The 19,790-nt window shown below is 48.5% G+C and overlaps 1 protein-coding gene across 8 annotated transcripts in view; it reads right to left on the bottom strand.

Annotated features, from left to right (window-relative positions):
- shank3 (SH3 and multiple ankyrin repeat domains 3) overlaps positions 1–19,790 on the bottom strand; it is a 467,801-nt gene that overhangs the window by 12,315 nt on the left and 435,696 nt on the right. For 3 of the 8 annotated variants that reach the window (XM_062981259.1, XM_062981260.1, XM_062981261.1), the window contains one exon: positions 15,987–18,315. In XM_062981259.1, coding sequence (XP_062837329.1) covers positions 15,987–18,315 — 2,329 coding nt within the window. Of the gene's footprint in view, positions 1–7,760; positions 7,789–7,815; positions 8,431–12,295; positions 12,349–15,986; positions 18,316–19,790 lie in introns of those variants that run through there. The other 5 variants (XR_010006367.1, XM_062981263.1, XM_062981262.1 and 2 more) reach the window with 5 other exon arrangements.

Raw genomic sequence — 19,790 nt, 5'->3', positions numbered from 1 at the left:
GTGCATCGGATACCCCGCTTTGTTCCTCCACTCCTGGAAAAATATTGTGGGTTTTAGGGCCCCTGTGGAATCCCTTTTGCAGTAGGCTTGGATGAATGGAGGGTGCTGGGAAAGTGTGGACTGTAGTTGCGCTGAGGGCACTTTGCTAGACCACAAAAAGGCAGGCAGCATGTTGTGCCACTTGTTCAGGCAATTTCCCCCATGGGACCCCAACTTTCCTGGTCCCTTTATGTTAATTCACCTCAGAGAAAACTGCTTTACTTCAGTGCATGCACCCTCAGTCCCTGATCATAAGGCGCTGTGAGGCAAGTTTTGCATTACCTTGCCACAATTTCCCCCTTTCACTGAGAAGCCAAAGCACCAGCCTGTTTATCGTTGCAAAGATGGCCTTTAATTATGAACACGGCCTATCCACTGCTACATGTATGAATAATGTACTAACTGGTTATGCTAGGGGCTGCAGTGATGCAATGGGTTAAAACCTTGTGCTGCTGCCGGCCTGAGGGTTGGCAGTTCAAATCCGTGGGATGGGATGAGCTCCCTCTGTCAGCTCTAGTTCCTGCCAACCGAGCAGTTCAAAAACATGCCTGAATATATTGCATAAGATTTCCCTTTATGGTTCCCGTCCCCTTGATCTGGTCATGTAAGTGTGATTTATTGTTATAATTGTATTATTTTACTTTGTTTAATAATGTGTATTATGTATTATGTATTATGTTGTTATGTAATATTTGTGTTGCTTTTATGACTGTAAACCGCCCTGAGTCCCATCCGGGAGATAGGGCGGTATATAAATAAAGTTTTATTATTATTATTATTATTATTATTATTATTATTATTATTATTATTATAGTGTTAGTAGATAAATAGTTGCCGGCCACATGACCAGGTGGTAACAACACAGGCTCCTTAGCTTGAAAATGGAGAAGAACACCTCTCCAGAGCCAGAGATGAGCACTGTCTTCAAAGCTGGAAATGAAAGGAGAAGCCTTTGCCTTGGCTGTGTTGTGTGTCTCATTGTGTGTGATTATAACTAAGGCATTGAATGTTATCTCTGTCTTTATATATACTGTAATCTACTCTGAGTCCCTTTGAAGAGAAGGGCGGAATATAAATAAAGAGTATTATTATTATTAGTATTTTATTATGACACAGCAAAAAAAGATAGATATGCTGGATTTCATATCACAAAATCACAAGTCGAACACTTCCCAAGTGTCTAGGACTGTGTGATGTATTTTCAGATGATGCGTGCAGATCCCAGCAGGGTGGCCTTATTATTATTATTATTATTATTATTATTATTATTATTATTATTATTATTATGCTGTTTACTGTCCATTGCTGCATGTGGCCACTTGCCTTGAGACAATGCTTCCTGCTTTTTCAGTGCCCCTTTGAGTGAAGGCACCTTGTGGCCTTTGTTTGGGCTCACCTGAGCCTGTGTCAAAGAGCCTTTGCCCAGGCTGGTGTTTGTGTGCCAAGCCTGAGGAAGAACCTTGGTGGAGGGGGCCCAAAGACGCCCCTCCATTTCTGTTCTAAGTCTCCGTAGCACCACTAAAGAAGGCTTAAGCCCAGGGCAAAGACAGCCAAGAGAGGCTTTTAGAAAGAAAGAAAGAAAACTAAATGTCCTTGAGAGTAGAGTTGGATGGTGATTAAATGGGCTCAAAAATTTGGTGATAAGTTCGAGAGGCAACACTGAGAAAGAATGTGTTCAAAATGATATTAACAAAGATGTTCAAAGGACCAAGAATACATGCTGGCAATCTGTAATGCACAAAATGGAGCTTATAATCCAATGTGGCAGACTTGTGAAGAGAGCCGAGAAATACTAGAATACAATTCAACAGACAAATTAAAGGATTGAATTATAAAGTGTTTCATTGTGTGATTTTGGCGCACGACTACCGTAGGCTCAAGACATGGAAAGGCACAGAGAGTCCAACAAAAGAAGACTGGACATTAACGATAATTGAAATGCCAGAAATTGACAAATTACTTTGATTAGAGAGAAGTCTTTGAATAATTTTGTAAAACACTGGGAATTGTTTTTATCAAGATGAGAGAAGGGAATGTTTGTTGATTTTGAATACTAGATTTCATAGTCTGAATATTAGGCAAAAGTTTAAATGCTATTTAAGTAATAACATACTTGATGGTGTTATACTAAATCTTTCATCTGGAGCATAGGAAGTCCATTTCAAGTTGTATTTTTGGTATAGGATGTAGGATAGGTTTGTATTTCTTTTGCTCCAGGTTTACTTTATTCATTTGTTGTTACTTATTTCCTATATAGTAAAGGCAGGGTTTGAGTTAAGACACTAGTGCAAACATGGGCAAATTTGGGCTGTCCACACAATTGGGAGTTGAAGTCCAAAACACCTGGAGGGCCCAAGGTTACCCATGCCTACTCTAGTGGGTCAGGAGGAACTTGCTTTAAAAAAATCCTAAACAAGCATCTAGAATGAGATGAGCTGGCTGACCGGAAAAGGCAATATTATGTTCAGCAAAGTGGAAGCCAGCAGAAAAGAGGAAGAATGCATTACAGATGGCTAGGCTCCACCAAGGAAGCCATAATTGCTTGAGTTTGCATTGCCATAAATTGGAAACTGGCTCGTATTATCAACACGTTAGACCCTGAATCCAACCTAATGTGATGAACACAGTGGGTTACCACTTCTGAAGTGTATGACTCAGTGGAATGTAGTAAATGTGACAAAGTGGTGGATTGCAAATAATGCTTCCCAAGCTTATTGTTTCAGTTCTTCAGCCTGTGCTGGGAGCTCTTGTAGTCACTCTATCAGAACCAGGAATTCTGAGCACATCTGCCTAGGAGAATCCAGCCAAGAGGACCCCAACCCTTAAGAAAACAACCCCAGATAGATTTGAGAAGCAGTGCTACAATTAACATAGACGCATGGGAGTTGGCCACAAGGGACACTTCCCCCTTCTGTTATGCAGGAATCCACAACTAAAGGCACTCCTTTAGGGAAGTCCTACTTCTAGAGATAGTGCAGAAGGTGCTGAGCTATTGGGAAGGAAGGAGATCTGAACTCCTCACTGGCCAGGAAGATCTGGTATAGCAGAGCTCCAATTGCATCTTCCCTCAGAAGCAGTGGCCACAAAAAGGCCTGCCTTCCTGCCTTTGCGCCATCTTCCAGGCGCCTGTGCAATCCTATGACTACCTATGCCAGCTGTTTCTTGGAGGTTGAGAAGCTGAACACTGCTGGAAGCAGCAGTTGGCGCTGGCATGGATGTAGCATCAGCAAAAACATGCTAGGAGGTAGAGGTGTGTGTGTACATCGTCAAAACGTATAGCTTTCCTCATTTTCAAGATGACTTAGATTAAGAACAAGCCCTGTATATTTCACAACTAATGTTCACAATTACCCACAGAATCATAGAATCATAGAATAGTAGAGTTGGAAGAGACCACATGGGCCATCTAGTCCAACCCCCTGCTAAGAAGCAGGAAATCGCATTCAATCGCATTGTCCCGATACATGTATGTGTGTGCCATTGCATTGGCAGAGTCTGTGCACTACATTGGCATGGCAAGTTGTAAAATGCTTTTTTACACAATGTGGCCACACATATGAAAAGGCTTGAAAAAGAGTGGCTCTGTGTGCATGTGCACGTGCATGGGGGAGTCCTTTTTACTGCCTCAAGGAATTACATCAACAAAGGATAATAGCAACCTGTAAAAGACCCTTATTGCAGGGTGGTTTGAATAGCTGGCCACATCCTTTGATGAGCTTGCCATGTGACCAGATTCCTGTCCATTGTCCAAGGAGGTGACTCATTCCTCTGCTCATTCCAAAGGCATTTTGGCACCTGGCTGGTCAGTCAACCTTCGATGGCAGCTTATGTAGAGTAACTAAGCCTTGTGAAGAATGGCTAGGGAGTTGGATACGTCTAGAGAAGACTGAGAAGTGACATGATAACCATCTTGAAATATCCCAAAGGATGTGATGTAGAAGGTGGAGCCGGCTCATCTACTGCTCCAGAGGGGAAAACATGACTCAATGGATTCAAATTGTAAAGCAAGAGATGCCACCTAAAGGTTCGGTAGAACTATTTGACAGCAGAATATTGGCTACCTTGGAGTGTTCTAACTCTAAAGATACTATAATTCTTTTCTTAGTATCTTCCCCCAGTTTTTCCCTTCTTTTCCAATAAGTCACGTTGCTCACTGCACTGTATATAGTCATCTTAACAGATTAGAGAGATGATTGGCCAAAACTAACCAAATGAAGTTCAACAGGGACAAATGTAAGATAATCCACTTAGGCAGAAAAAAATAAAATGCAAAGATACAGAATGGGGGACGATGTCTGGCTCAACAGCAGGACATGTGAAAAAGATCTTGGAGTCCTCATGGGGAAGAAGTTGAACATGAGCCAACAATGATGTGGTGGTGAAAAAAGCCAATGGGATTTTGGCCTGCATAAAGAGGAGTCTAGTGCCTAGATCCAGGGAAGTCCTGCTCCCCCTTATTCTATTCTGCCTTGGTCAGACCACACCTGGAATCACACTGTGTCCAATTCTGGGCACCGCAGTTGAAGGGAAATGTTGACAAGTTTGAATGTGTCCAGAGGAGGGGGAGTCAAAGAATCAAGAATCTGGAGAATAAGCCCTATGAAGAGTGGCTTAAAGAGCTGGGCATATTTAGCCTGCAGAAGAGAAGGCTGAGATGAGACATGATGAGTGCCATGGATCAAGATGGAAGGGGAAGGAAGTCATAGGGAGGAGGGAGGAGGCTTGTTTTCTGCTGCCCTGGAGACTAGGACGCACTTGAACAATGGCTTCAAACAACAGGAAGGGAGATTTCACCTGAGCTTTATTAGGAAGAACTTCCTGAGTGTGTGAGAGAAAGCTGTTCAGCAGTGGAACTCTCTGCCACGGAGTGTGGTGGAGGCTTTTAAACAGAGGCTGGATGGTTATCTGTTGGGGGGGGGGGGGGGGAGAGAAATTGAATGCAATTATCCTGCTTCTTGGCAAGGGTTCTATGATTCTATGTATTAGATTGACCTTATGTATAAACTGAGGGCAGATTTTGAGGCCACTCAGCTCAGAGAAAGGGAGACTTTCTTTTTCTAACACAAGAGTTTATGGCACACTGCTTGCACTGACCCATGGATAAATCAACTCATGTTTTTTGGGTTGATATTCTGACTATTTTTTTTTATACATATGTATGGGGCAGCCATGGGCAAACTTCGGCTCTCCAGGTGTTTTGGACTTCAACTCCCACAACTCCTAACAGCCAGTAGGATGTCCAGAGAAGTTCAAAACACCTGAAGTGCTGAAGTTGCCTATGGCTGGTATAGAGGGAGCCATTTCAATGGAAAAGCAAGGTTTCCAGCAACATAGTCTGGGGAAATGGGTTTTCCCACTGTCTGGCTCTTCAATGCCAAGCATGTATATTATAGCGACTCTTTATCTGATTGACTGTATTGGTCAAATAGGGACAGTGAATGGTTGGCCCACAAGTACTGATTCAAATAAGCAACAGATCTGACCGTAGTTGCCTTTTCCAGTAGAATAGACTGGAGTCTAGAAAATATGTAAGGAGAGACTGCTGGTTGGCAGCTGATTTGAACTGAGGGACGACAAGAAAGCTGCTAAGCACATTCCCACTTGTCAATGAGTGCAAGATTATGATGGGCTTTGCATGGCAGCAGCAAAAAACATGGTGATGTTCCTGTCGATTCTAATGTCTGTTCAGTATAAGAGCTGAGCTGTCTTTTGGTATGGTCATTTTATGCCACCACTTTTGTGAAAATTTCAGGGAGAGAAATGTGAGATGCTACTTCATATCTGCATTATTAAGCCTTAAACTTCCACTCATCAGCAGAGAGATTTGGAAATATCACTGTCACTGTTCTCATCTCCCTTTCTGCAACTCAGTGCCACTTCCAAAGGCTCCTCTTTCTGATGGTGCGCCCATGTTGAGATGGATGGCGGAAATGACACAAGAGAAGTCACAGCCGCAAGGACACCAGCAAAGCTTACATTCATCCCCAGCCTAAACCACTTGCACCTGTGCAATGGATGGAGCTGCAGGGCAAAGACAAAACATGGTCCCAAGATCACATATGACTGGATGGAGGTGACACAGGACAACCCAAAGCTCATATTCTTGGGGAGCAAGAAGAGTAATGTCCCAATTAGAAGAGCTACCAGGTGGCATGTGTTCAGGGATGGCTGCAGGGCAGGGCCGAAGGGGATGAGCGGCTGCCTTTGGAGCGTGGAGCCTCTGGGCCTGCGTGGAAGCCAAAGGCTAGCAATCTTTGGATCTGCTCCCCATTTTGTTAATGATTTCTCAGAAAAGAAGAGACCCCCATTGACTGCTATTTTGTAGGCACTTACACCTGACCCGAGCTGTTTGATTGTTTGGGGATAGTAGGAACAGGAAAGTATGGTTGCAGCCCCTCTTCTTCTTGGAAGTGGCCATCTCGATTGACACTGGAGTCTTGGGACGACCCTACACTCCCAGGGGACACATGATGTGTTCCAGCCTCAGACGGCTGGACTTGCAAAGACTGGCTTAGATAGGAAGATGTATTGGTCTCTGGCAGCCCTGCTTGTGGTCAGGGGCAAAGGGACTCTGAGTGGGAAGGGGCCACATTTCTGTCAGTGTCAGGAAGACCTCCCGGATCTTGAATTGTTGATCTTAGGCCCACTGCCAGTTATTGGAGTCAGGCTGCTCTAAGAGTGGGCCTGGCCCAAAGCAACAGAGGCTGCCCTGCAGCAGAGAAAACCATCGAGGTGGCACAAGCGAGGGACAGAACCGAGTGTCAGGAAACCTTACAGAGTTGCTCTCCAAAAAAAAAACACACACAACCTGGAAAAGTTGCTGGCCCCATAACCCATGTCAGGTAATTGAGATAAAGCGGTCATAAATCTGCTGTCTTTATCTCAGTGGACTCTCTTTTCACTGCTCAGTTTGAACTTTGTATCTTCGTGCCGCCAAGATGAGTTCTTGTGAAGGTCAAAAGGGCTGAGATAAAGGCAGCTGATTTACGATCACTTTATCTCAAATACCTGACAAAGGTACCTGTTTTCAAGATGGGCAGCCACTGCTTCTGCCAGTGAGTGGTATACTGTAGTTCCTAAGGATAGGAAGGGGGAGGGACATTATTGCGACTGCTTTCTCCCCCCAGAGGGCAAGAACGCAGGAAGATGCCCCCAGGCGACCCCTCAGCACCCGCATCCTCCACCAAGGCTGCATCTCCTGGGACAGGGTTGTTGTGTGTTTTCCGGGCTGTATGGCCATGTTCTAGCTGACAAGAGGAATGCCACGGTAATCATGGAAATAGAACAGTACAAAGAAAAAAATCAGACAATTTTTGGATCCCACAATAATACTTCTAGAACATGGCCATACAGCCCGGAAAACATACAACAACGCTGTGATCCCGGCCATGAAAGCCTTCGACAGCACATCTCCTGAGACACATTTCTAATCCTCAGACGGGGGTTTCCTGCTGGGCCCTGGTGGCACAGAACATCACGAGACAGGGAGACAGACATGCTAGGGGCCACAGAAGGGCAGGACAGGGACAGAGCCACACCGCACAGCAAGCGACACCCCCTCCCTCCCCCCTCCCCTCCCCTCCCCTCCCCCCTTCAGCCCACCGGCTCTGCCTGCTCCCTTGCACACACACACAGCAGCAGCAGGAAGCAGCAGCACAGGACAGACGGACGGACGGACAGAGGACATGGGGTCGCTATGAGATGAGAACATGCTCACTTACACAACTGGCCCACCCTCCTGAGGCGATTCTAGACAGAGCAGCGGAGACATGCAGATGGGAGAGCAGGAAGAGAGGCAATGAGAGAAATGTTAGCATCAGTCCAGGGCGCCGGTCACAACACTGAGAAGAATGAACAGACGTTGTCACAAAACCAGTCTGGAGCTGCTGCAGCTCCCAGAAGCCACTGCCTGCTGGCCAGAGACGGGCTCCGAAGCGGGAGGGTTTCGGGAAGAGAGGGCGGGGCCCCGTGACGGTGGCGGCAGCATTTGGGGACGGGGACAGGGACGGAGGCCTGCCCTTGCAGGACTCTTGGAGGGGCCCTCTCTCTCTCTCTCTCTCTCCCCCAGACCGGGAAGGAGCCGGCAGCAGGACACCCAGCTGCTGGGTGGGCTAGAGGACCTCCGGGCTTCCCGCCACCAGCGCCGTTCACCTGCTCGCGGGTGCCGCTCCACCACAGGCACACCCCCTTGGCCTCCGGGAAGGAAGGAAGGAAGGACACCAGATGGAGGTTCTTGCCAGCTGAGGGCAGAGGGCCACTGGCCAAGAAGAGGGCTGGAGCCACTTGGGAAGGAAAGATGGTCAAGGGGTCCACCGGGCCATTGGCACCCAAGGATTCTGGGAGGCAGCTCAGCTCTGGTCAGTTCAGTATCCACTGAATCACATTCCTGATCTGCTAGAGGAAATGGGACATTCATAACCGCATGGATTCAACAGCCAAAGCTTGAGACAGAGCAACAGTGAATCTCCAAGTGATCACAGGTGGAGGGCAGGAAATGGGTGAAGGGCAGGGGAATGGGAAGGCAAGGTGGTGGTGGTGGTGGGGGTTTGAAAGAGATCAATTGGGAAGGGAGGAAAGAAGGGGAGAGAGAGGAGATCAAGTGGAGGAGGAAGAGAGGAGCAGAGGATGGGAAGGGGGACTCAAATGGCAATGATGCATCGCAATTCAGCATTGTACCTTCTGCTTTCCCCAGGAATGTGCAAACCAGGTTTGGCAGCTTGATCGATGTTGGCACAGTTTGCACTGTTTTGTGCGAAATGCCCTGAGAGCTGTGCCCCTGAGAGAAAAAGACTGCCCTTTGGCAAAGGTCAACAGATTGGAAGCTGTTTCTGCTCACTAAGGAACAGCTGTGTGCTTTCTCCCAAAACCATAAGGTGACTGAGTTCAATTGGTTTCACTTTGAATTCCTCCCCTGTTGGGATCCAGTGATCCAGAAGGGCTCTCTCTGGTACTCAGGCAACTGTTCCTTAGGACTGCAACACATCTGCCAATTCCCAGAACCACATTTCCTCACTACACGCCTACAGCAGAGTGGCAGCTCCACAGGTAGAGCTCTGTGTATTCTGCAGTCAATATAAGTAAATAAATCGCTAACAAGAAGGTAGCCTGAATTCTGGACACATTGAACTACTTGCCTGGAATGTATAGCAGCTATGCCACAAACAATGCTAATGTATACTACATAACTAAGTGCAGATCTGATCACACTTACCTGGGAATAAGGCTCATTAGGCAGCGGGGCTTTTGCCAGTATAAACATGTACAGACCTATTCTGTCATTCTGTTGCTTTTCAGTCATCTTTGGGCAATGAAAGGAGTTACAGACAGCAGTGGAAGGGTTACTTCACTACCCTTTTTGGGAAAGATGAGAAATGGAAGAGGGCTAGAGAATCGGTAGGGAGATACTCAGGGCCAGAGTTTTGCCATGAAGATGCTCTAAGAGAGGTCTTCTCAAAGGGCCAGGCAAGGATGGAAGTGAGCTGGAGGAGGGAGAAAGGAGTCCTTATGATGACAAAACTTCATAATAATCCAGTTCTTAACAGAATCCTATATTGGGTTGCTGTGCGTTTTCCGGGCTGTATGGCCATGTTCCAGAAGCATCCTCTCCTGACGTTTCGCCCACATCTATGGCAGGCATCCTCAGAGGTTGTGAGGTCTGTTGGAAACTAGGCAAGTGGGGTTTATATATCTGTGGAATAATGTCCAGGGTGGGAGAAAGAAATCCTGTCTGTTGGAGGCAAGTGTGAATGTTGCTACTGGCCGTTGCCATTGGCCATAAGTGTTGTTTGTTCACAAACATTTTAGATAAGCTGCAGGACAAAGATGGTGCTATGCTGGGAAGGGGTACCACCAAGCCAAGAGACCAACTGCAGCAGCAACAGCCTTCCAGAGAAGCTGAAGTCAGGCTGTTGTCAAAGGCTTTCATGGCCAGGATCACAGGGTTGTTGTATGTCTTTCGGGCTGTGTGACCATGTTCCAGAAGTATTATCTCCTAACGTTTTGCCCACATCTATGGCAGGCATCCTCAGAGGTTGTCTCTCCATGCCTCACAACCTCTGAGGATGCCTGCCATAGATGTGGGTGAAACGTCAGGAGAGAATACTTCTGGAACATGGTCACACAGCCCGAAAGACATACAACAACTCTGAAGTCAGGCTGTTGGCCCATTTTCTGTGCTGGGATGGGTCATGGTGGGGAGCCACCTTTGCTCAGATCTGAACCTTTTGAAAACGGTCAAGGTGTCTCTCAGGGGCACAGCAGGTGCAGAACACACACTTCTAGGGAATACATCCCTTCTCTCCCCTCCCCCCCCCACTCCTCCTCCTCCCCGAACATGCAGAAGCCCCACTCACTGAACAGAGGAGTGGGGCTTGTGAGCCAGAATTAGTAAAGGGTTAATGCGTGGATGGAAGTGGAGACGCCAGAGCGTGGTTGGTGACGAGGCATGCCGTGGCTGGTTACCCATGAAGCCCCTGCCTCCTTGTAGGCTGTGCGCACTTGCACTGGTAACCATGAGGGGGTGGCCCCCCATCCCATCCAATCCCTCCGCCTGTTGCCCGGCTCTGTTGGGGTGTCCCCCCCCCCCCAGGCGGGTTCTGCGGCCCATGCCTGCTCTTGCAGGAAATGGACCCCACAGCAGCACTTGTGTCAGTCCATGAAGCTAGCTGTTGCTTACTTCAATTGGAAGTGGATTTATTCTCTTTTAATCGGAGGTGCAGAGATCCCCCCCCCCCGTAACTTGATGAATCATTAGTAACAAATATGATAGTAAAATGGTCTGGCCCTAAAACTCGTTTATTCTGTTATTGCCAATTAAACTTATTCTTGTCAGAGAGGAAGGCCCCCTTCTCTGCCCCTCTCTCCCCAACCTTCCTCTAAAGCAGAGGTTCCCAACCTTTGGGCCTCCAGGTGTTTTGGACTTCAAATCCCAGCCATCTTACCAGCTGTTAGGAACTGTGGGAGTTGAACTCCAAAACACCTGGAGGCCCAAAGGTTGGGAACCACTGCTCTAAAAGAACTCACTTCCAATTACAGAATGCTTTGGAAGACTCTTGATTCCCAATTCACCAGCAATGATGGATGAGCTCTGCTGTCACTCCTAGGATGCATCCACAACGTAGAATGAATGCAGTTTCACACCACTTAATGGCCAAGGCTATAGAATCCTGGGAGTTGTAGTTTTACATCGTCTTTAGCCTTTTCTGGCAAGGAGTGTCAAAGCCACACCAGTCTCCCAGGATCCCTTCCAGTCTTCTAAGTTCTATGGTAATCAAAGAGTGAGCCTGAAGCAGTGGTTCCCAACCTTTGGGCCTCCAGGTGTTTTGGACTTCAATTCCCAGAAATCCCAGCCTGTTAGGAATTGTGGGAACTGAAGTCCAAAACACCTGGAAGCCTAAAGGTTGGGAACCACTGTGAGGAACAGGCAAGATTGCCCCCCTTTCTCAACCTGGTGATCTTGCCTGTTTATTTAGGACTGAGTCTATGACAAATTGCATAAAGCCACAAGGGTCCTATGCAAGAGGCAGGATTAGTCTCATTAATCCTGTGGTGTTTCAGGTTCTTCCTCCTCTTAAAGGGTAAAGGGGCGTGGGTTTCACTCCTGAAAGGAGAGTGGAGATGAACAGTTGCCATTCAAAGGGGCTTTGGGGCAAGTTGAGTTAGAAAGCAAGTTGTCGACACAACGTTCCTGTCCTTAAAGCAGGTGAGGAACTTGGGCAAAGCCAGGAGACAAATTTCTGCCTCCAACATGCCCTGTGGGCTACCCCAAGCCCCCAGACAGCAAAACAACAAATCATATCCTTTAATTTTAAATTCTTTTAAAAGGAGAAGTTTTATGCCCTTTCTGGAAAGTGATCCTTCCATCTCAGTATTGTTTGTCCCACTTGGAGGCAGCTTTGTCTCCCTTGGCCTCAGTCTGAAAGGCTGAGGATTGGACCTAGGATCTTCTGCGCATAAAATAGGTGCTTTTCAGTGTGGGCCTAAATCTACCCCTGCTTCGACCCAATGGAATGTTCCTAGCATGGGCCCTTCTATTGCTCAATGGCCAGGGTTCACCTTGCTAAGGTTTTGGAATGGAGCTGCCATTCTGGTTTTGGTGCCTGACTTTTGCTGCCTTGGAAGATGGAACAGCAACACAGCCTACAAGGAAATAGGTAGTGGTTAAAGTGCTGTAGCTGGAAGCTGACACCAGGACATTAACACCTTTTGACTGAAACAGAATTAATTGATGAGTTGATATAGAAAGAGGAAGCTTTACCCTAGCAGCTACATGCCTACAAGGCTTATTTTTCTTCACTCTCTTTGTCAGATCTGTAGGAATACAAAGCAGTGGTGGGTTTTCGAAATAGCATGCTGCATATATATATATATATGTATATAAGAATTCTCAGTTTCCCCACTTTACCCCTGGAAACTGATGTATTTCATGGCCAGAATTACTGGGTTGCTGTGAGTTTTCCGGGCTATATGGCCATGTTCTAGAAGCATTCTCTCCTGACGTTTAACCCACATCTATGGCAGGCATCCTCAGAAGTTGTAAGGTTTGTGGGTGAAACATCAGGAGAGAATGCTTCTGGCACATGGCAGTAAAGCTTGGAAAACCCACAGCAACCCAGTGATTCTAACAATGAAAGTCTTTGACAACATATACAAGGGTCCTTGGCCACCAAAGGAAATGGATGAGCCATGATGACATAGAGGGCCCTTTGCCTTTTCAGAGCTCACTGGGTTAAATGGGGGGCAGCTCAAGACACAAGACAGCTGCATGAGAGGCGGAAAGAAAAAGGGAAAGGCAACAGGGGTAAAGGCAGTCACAGGGAGGGCTACCTCTGGGGAAATTAGTCTTCAAAGGATAAGGAACTCCTTTAAAAGACCCTGCAATGGCCCACTTTGAGAGATCAGTGCTAAATGTTCGCATCCTTTCCCAACTATCTGTTGTTAGGGTTGTTATTAACTCTATTGGGTGAAACGGCAGATACCTGGAGTATTGGAAGGCTGCCTTGCACCAAAGTAGATCCTTGGGTCTTGCCCAGTCTTGCCAGCTCTGGTGCCTCTCCAGGGACTACTCAACCCAGGACTACTAGGCCCTTCCAAAATTAAGAAAGAGTGGACGTGTCCAGGGTGGGATGGTGCTCAAGGCATGCTGTGTCTAGTAGAGATTCTTCCAGCTAAATCAGGCATGGGCAAACTTCAGCCCTCCAGGTGTTTTGGACTTCAACTTCCACCATTCCTAATGGTCTCGGGCCTTTCCTTTCACCCCTCAGCTGCTTAAGGGGAAAAGGAAGGGTCCTAAGTCTGTTAGGAATGGTGGGAGAAGAAGTCTGAAACACCCGGAGGGCCCAATTTTGCTCATGTCTGAGCTAAATACACATAAGATCCTTTTGAGGGGGTGGGCTGGTTGGTGCTATTTACTCTGTTCATGGGATGCACAGGGGAGAGAGGGAGGACACGGAGGCAGCCAAGTTTAGAAATCCGTCTGAGTTACTCAGACTTTGCAAAGCTCCGAACGGGGCATCTGGATGGCAATGGAGGCAGTTCAAAATAAATCCAAAGTGATGCACACTGGAACAAAATATATAAGCTTGACATTTAAGTAGATCGTCCTCACGGGGTTAAGGCTGGCAAGCAGAACCGCAGGTGAAAAAATGGTATTCTATACATTTGGTTTAGGATGCCGAATCCAATTCTGATCATCCTCGGGTGCGCTTGAGTTGCCCCCCCAAAAGAGGAAGGCCTTTGCCCTTCATGCAGAGCTATCCTGGCATGGGAGTCAGGCAGGATATTTCTGGTTGGGGAACTAGACAAGGAACTAGACTGCTTCTAGACAAGGAGCCACCTGCACATCAGAAAGAAGTCATTCTGAATCACGTGGCCATTTTCACAGCTGGGCTCAGTTAATTGTGATGACGCCACTGGGCCAACCTTAACAAAGGTGTGTTTGACTGAAAGGACATACGGCAACCACTGAGAATAATAAAAACCCTTCAGTGCTTTGGCAATTTGTGCGGACTTGCAGCCTTCCATAAATCAGCAGGGGGGGGGGGGGGGGGAATGTTGTCCAGACCTTCACCAGCACAGCCAATAGAGAGGGATGCTGGGGAAAACAGTCCAACAACACCTGCGGGGGGGGGGGGAGCAGCACAGTCCCCACCTTGCCCTGCATTAACAGCAAGTGTGGTGTATCCTATCTTTTCAGTTCTCAGCAGAAGAGGCCAGAGAATGAGAGAGGTCTGAGGCATGTAAGAAGGGAGTTAAGCAGAAACAGCAAAGAAAGGGGAGCGAAGTGCCTGTCCAGACCAGCAGTTCTCTGGGAAATCTGTCTCTGGGCCATGTGGCCTATGTAGCATCCTGGGACGGCCGGGGGAAGGCAAGGGAAGGGATTTGGGGCAGGAAGGAAGAGTTCATTTGGGCTACGTTCTCCATTAACTAGTCTTCCCCACTTCGTTTGTTTTCCCCTCCCCAAACAAGAGCTTGCTTCTCAGGAAAGAAACTCAACCTTCTTGCTGCAGTTTGCCCTGAGTGTCTCCTTTCTGAGCCATTGCTTTACTCTTCTCCCTTCATCTTTGTTTGTGCATAACACCACCCATCACCCCACTGCTCTCTCAAGTAAAGGGCGGAGCCAGCCTTGATGTATGGTAGTCTTACACAGCTGTCGACTTTACAGTGTATGTCCACAGATATTTGAGGACATGTTTTGGCTATGTACATCTTGGTGATTAATCTGCTTTAGCACAACAGATTAATCCAAGCTGCAATAAATCTTGCCAACTGGAAGGTCAAGAGTTCGAAGTCCAGGTCAGGGTGAGCTCCTGCCCTTTAGTTCAGCTTCTGCCTACCTATTAGTTCAAAACAAATGTGAGTAGATAAATAGAAATCGTATTAAAGTGGGGAGGTATTTAGGCTCTGTGTTTTGATCAGAAAAAGGAGGAAGTTTACGTACAAAGAAAGCTCTTTGGCAGGGAGCTGGGGCAACAGCACCCTCTGGTGGCCAAAATTGAGCACAGCCTCCAAAGATGCCGAAAGATGGGAAAGCCTATATATACCTCATCTCAGTGGTTCTCAACCTGTGGGTCCCCAGATGTTTTTGCCTTCAACTCCCAGAACATCTGGTAAACTGGTTGGGATTTCTGGGAGTTGTAGGCCAAAACACCTGGGACCCACAAGTTGAGAACCACTGCTCTATCTGTTGCCTGTCTTGTCATTGTTATAATTGGCATTGAATGTGCTCTGTGATTCGCCCTGAAATAAATAAATAAATAAATGCCTCTGCTGCAGCAAAAACAGGGCGATAAAAAAAACATATAAGACAATTTCTATTGTAAAGTATGCGGATGGAAGGAGCACTATTTTCTTTTCTTTTCTAAACCCAGTTGCTCTGTGATCCTTGCTCTTCCCCAAGTTTACCAGGGTGAGATTTCCAAGTTCCTTTAAGGGAAGGTGGAGGGGGAGACATGTAGGCATGCAAGGGAAGCACAAAGTGTGTGCTTTTTAATGATAGCACTAGGATTCCACTTCATTTTTCACAGCTCCATTCTATGGAACGCTGGGATTTGTGGTTTAAGGGGGGTTCCTTAGAATTCCCAGCCAGTGAACAGCTGTAGCACCTCCCCAAATTACAAACCCAGGGCTTCCACAAGATGTTGCTATGGCAATTAATGTGGAATCATTAAACACTGTACTAGTGCTGTAGTGTGAAAGGGCCCTGAGGGACAGAAATGAAACGTGGAAGGAGAGTGCTGGTCTGGACACGTGTTCAAGGATCAGGGAAGAAGTTGAGGAGAGAGGGACTGTGCTGGTGGGAGCAGGCGGGGGGGGGGGTCCTCAAGCGTCCTCCCATCTTCTTCCCACCATCCCTGGAGACTTCCTCCCTGTTGTCCCTTTAGAGCTCCAGGCCCACCCACCTTGTGTTAGCCAGGACTGCCTCTCTGCCCAACACCCCTCCATCTTACCGTGCGGCTACCACTGGTGACTTCTTCCCAGGGTCCAGCACAGTCCCGGCGGGCTCCTCCCCCAAAGAGCGCGTGTCCTTGTTCAGCTGCTGCAGCCGGGAGCTCAGCTCGCTGATCACAGTTGGTTTGTCATCCTCAGCCCCATGGATCGGCCTGCTGTCCAGGGGGTCCCCCCACAGCTTGGACCTTCGCTGAAAGAGGTAGCGTGGCCGGCCGACGCTGGCGGAAGCCAGGATGGCCGCGTGTTGCTGGGCGATGAGCTCGCTGTCCGAAGACTGCTTCAAAAGCGGGTCCCTGAAAGTAACCGGCCCCTTGCTGAGCTGGGACTTGAGTTTTGGCTTTGGAGGCACTGGCGGCTTCTCGAGTATAAAAGTTTGTCCATCCGCAAAGGAAGTGTATGTGTCGGTGGGCTCCCCGCTCTCAGAGGACAACGTGGACATGCTGGAGACAGTGGAGATGGTACTTGTGGTCTCCAGGTGATGGTCACTTGAACTTCTGGTGTCCACTTCTTCCACTCCGGAGTCTGCGGCAGACTCGGGGGCCGTGGGGGCATCAGAGGGCTTCCCTGAGGGTGTTCCACCAGTGGTAGAAGATGCTACTGCTGCCGCTGGTAGGGATGGCGTGGCAACTGCTGGAGCGGCCAGTTGGCTGATGGGTGTGCCCGGGGTGGTGACCAGGACCCCGTTTGCAAACTCGTCTGGGGGAGGCACCAGGCCGATCTTGGCCAGCTCCTCCCTCGTCTCTTCGTCGCTCGAAGACAGCTGAGCCGGGGGCAGGGTCACCGTGTAGGGTTCCGCTTCCTCTTCTGAGCTGCCTTGCCCTAGGGTTTTGTCTGAGGCGGGGCTGACAGGGGCCTTTCCAATGGGGCTGGGCTGAGCCTCTGTGGCAGACAGCTCAGCTGGCTCTGGGCCCCCCTCCGGGACCGGCACCTTGTCCTCCTTCATATCCAGTCCTAAGTCTTGGCCGTTGCTGGTCGCATGCACCATGATGAGGCCCGCTGTCTTCTGCAGTGACGTGTCCACTATGCTGATGATCATCGACTTCCTGTCTTCTGCTTTCCTCTCCTCCTTGACAGGCGTCTCGGCTCGCACTTCCCCCTCTTTCCTCGTAATCATTGGCATCCCCCAGTGGCTCTGTGTCGGGGTCAAGGCGCTTGGTGTTGGCGCCTTGGCTCCGGGCGAGTACGCAGGTGATATGAGGCCTTCAAGCTCCCCACGCTCTTGATCTTTGGTCTGGATGTCCACAAACAGGGGCGCCGTGCGGTCCGAGTCTGGGCTGTGGATGGGAGTGGGCACTCTGGAGGGGACCTGGGTGGAAAGCGCCCGCTCCCTTGCGGCCAGCGCAAGCGCTAGTGGCGAGTTGGGGTCTAGTGGTTTCCCGGTGAGCGGGTGGATGAAGGTGGAGGAGGAACTACTGATCAATGGCTTTAAAGCTGAGACAGGCGAAGGCAGGAGCACATCCCTGCTCCCCAGCACCCGTTCATCGATGGACCGCGACTGCTGCAGGGATGGCATCTCTATGGTTGGGGGGCTCCCTTCAATGGCCCCCACGGAGAGGAAGACAGTGGATTTTCGCCTTTCGTCCAGGCGGCGGTCTCGGTCCTTCAGCGCCCCGGCAATGGCTGTGGCAAAGGGGAGGCTGCCTGCGTCCATCGGCTGCTGTTGGTGATGGGACTGGTACTCCATGCCGCCCAGGCGGTGGCTGTGCCTGGTGGGGGAGGGCTCCCGCACGAAGCCCCCTGCCGCCGCCATGGAGAGGGCTGCCCGCTCCTGGGCATCCTCCACCTGCAGCTGCTTGACCAGGGGGCTCTTCTTCCTCTGGGGCTTGGTGGGGGCAAAGAGGCTGACGTTGAATTGGCCCATGTTGGCGTAGGGGTTGTCCACTGCCCCGCGGCCCTTGCGCTTCAGCTTCTCGGGGGGCGTGGCAGAGGGGCCTGGCCGGGGGATGTCAGTGGGCTCCACGGGGAGGTGCGAGGAGTCCTGCAGGATGATCATGGAGCGCGCCCGCTTCTGCCGCTCGGGGTACGGGAGGGCCATCCTGGCCTGGTCGTACATCTCGGCCGCACTGATGACCTGTGGCAGCCCGTGGAGCTTGGCCTCCAGGCCCGGCTTGAAGCTCGACCGGATCGTGTCGTAGACTCTTCCTGGGGGTGGAGGGGGGGAGAAGGATGGGGGTGGAGCAGTGTCGAAATAATAGGGGGAGGGGGGTGGGGGAGGGGCAGTCTGGGGTGGGGGAGGGATGCCGTGCCCTTCTCTGACAGTGTCTTGCATGGAGGTGCTCCGGGGAAATTTCCCGTCCATTAGGGAAGCAGCAAATTTCTCATCTTCACCTGCAAACCAGCACAACAGGAAAGGTCAGAGTGTGTTGGAAATAGCAACCTCCCAAGCCTCTCACTATTTACTTGTTAATGTGTATATTTGCTAACCCGTATTCTATGTGTATGTTGATTTGCCAGTTTGACTTACCTCTTTGGTGTGGGAGGGACTATAGACATGTGATTGTACTGAGCATGTTCAGACTCAGGACTCCATTTTGTATTCTCTTTTGCATCAGACCTTAGTGGAGGTGAATTCATGTATGTTGCTGTTTGGACTTCAATATAAAAGTATGCTTACGGACTTCGGTGGGTACAAGTATACTTAAAGACTATGGATTATTGATTAAGAATGATACCCTGTGTACTCAGCACAGAGAAGCTACATCCTATCTGTAACAGAACCTTAATGAGAAATGTGCCTGCATGGTGAGTTAATACAACATGTTTAGGGGTAAACATTTTTCAAAGAAGACTTTTTTTTATCTCTGAGTGCATATTTTGAACTGAAAGGTTTTAAAGTGAGTGTATATGTTTTGGGCAAATGCAATGACAATTTCAACTTTAAAGAAACAACCATCCTCTGCTAACCAAATATATTTTTGTAGTGGCATGTCTGTGTCCTTGGCAGTTCAAAGTCATGGTTCTTCAGTTTAACCGCTGAGTTACCTGTGTGTCATTACATGAATGCTTGTGAATATCACTTGTTCAAAGAGTTGACTTCTAACAAGGTTATGCTTTTCTTGACTAGTGGTTTTCGAAAGGTGGTCTCCACATGTTCATGGAGATTCACATTAGCCAAAAGGATATGTTGGCTAATGTGACTGGGTACAGTTATATTTTCCAATAGAGTGGCTGAGCCAATGGATGGTAAGGTGGATTTGGTGGAAGTGAAGCAGCATCAACACTCATCTATAGAGACCAATGAGGGACAGAGGGAACCCTCTGGCACATGCCTGCTGTCTTGTTTTCACCTTTGTTTCCTAGATCTACGTAACTCAAGGTGCTTTGCTTCCTGCCTGCAGAACACTTCCCGTTTCCTCCTAAAAATCTTAAGTTTGTCTTTATTGTCCTTTTGTTTGAGAAGGGGGCATCATGAGGCTTCTCTCTTGCCTCAAAATCCCTTACACAGAGACATGAGAGTCAGCATTAGGGACTCCGCTACCAAAGTTGTGCAACTTTATTTTGTCTGTCTTCTTTTCTATCTGGGATGCATTATGTGCAACTATAAAGGTACGTTTTTACCTTTTAAAAGTCTTATCAGAACATCCTGCATATTTTCTCTCCGGTTTCCTACTATCCTATAGAAGTCAAAGTATGTATGTATGTTGGTTTGTATTACAAAGGCTCCTACATGGCATGATGGGTCCGGACCAAACTTAGCACACAGACTCTTCATTATGCAGCTTAAAATGATTGTAGGGTATCAACAAGAAAAATCCACCCTGCTTTGGCACAAGAGCCCCCAAAAGTATATAGACAGAATTAGC

The sequence above is a fragment of the Anolis carolinensis genome, chromosome 5, assembly GCF_035594765.1.
Source record: "Anolis carolinensis isolate JA03-04 chromosome 5, rAnoCar3.1.pri, whole genome shotgun sequence".
Classification (NCBI taxonomy): Eukaryota; Metazoa; Chordata; class Lepidosauria; order Squamata; family Dactyloidae; genus Anolis; species Anolis carolinensis.
Note: the sequence above shows the minus strand (reverse complement) of the source record. Positions and strands in the feature narration are given on the sequence as shown.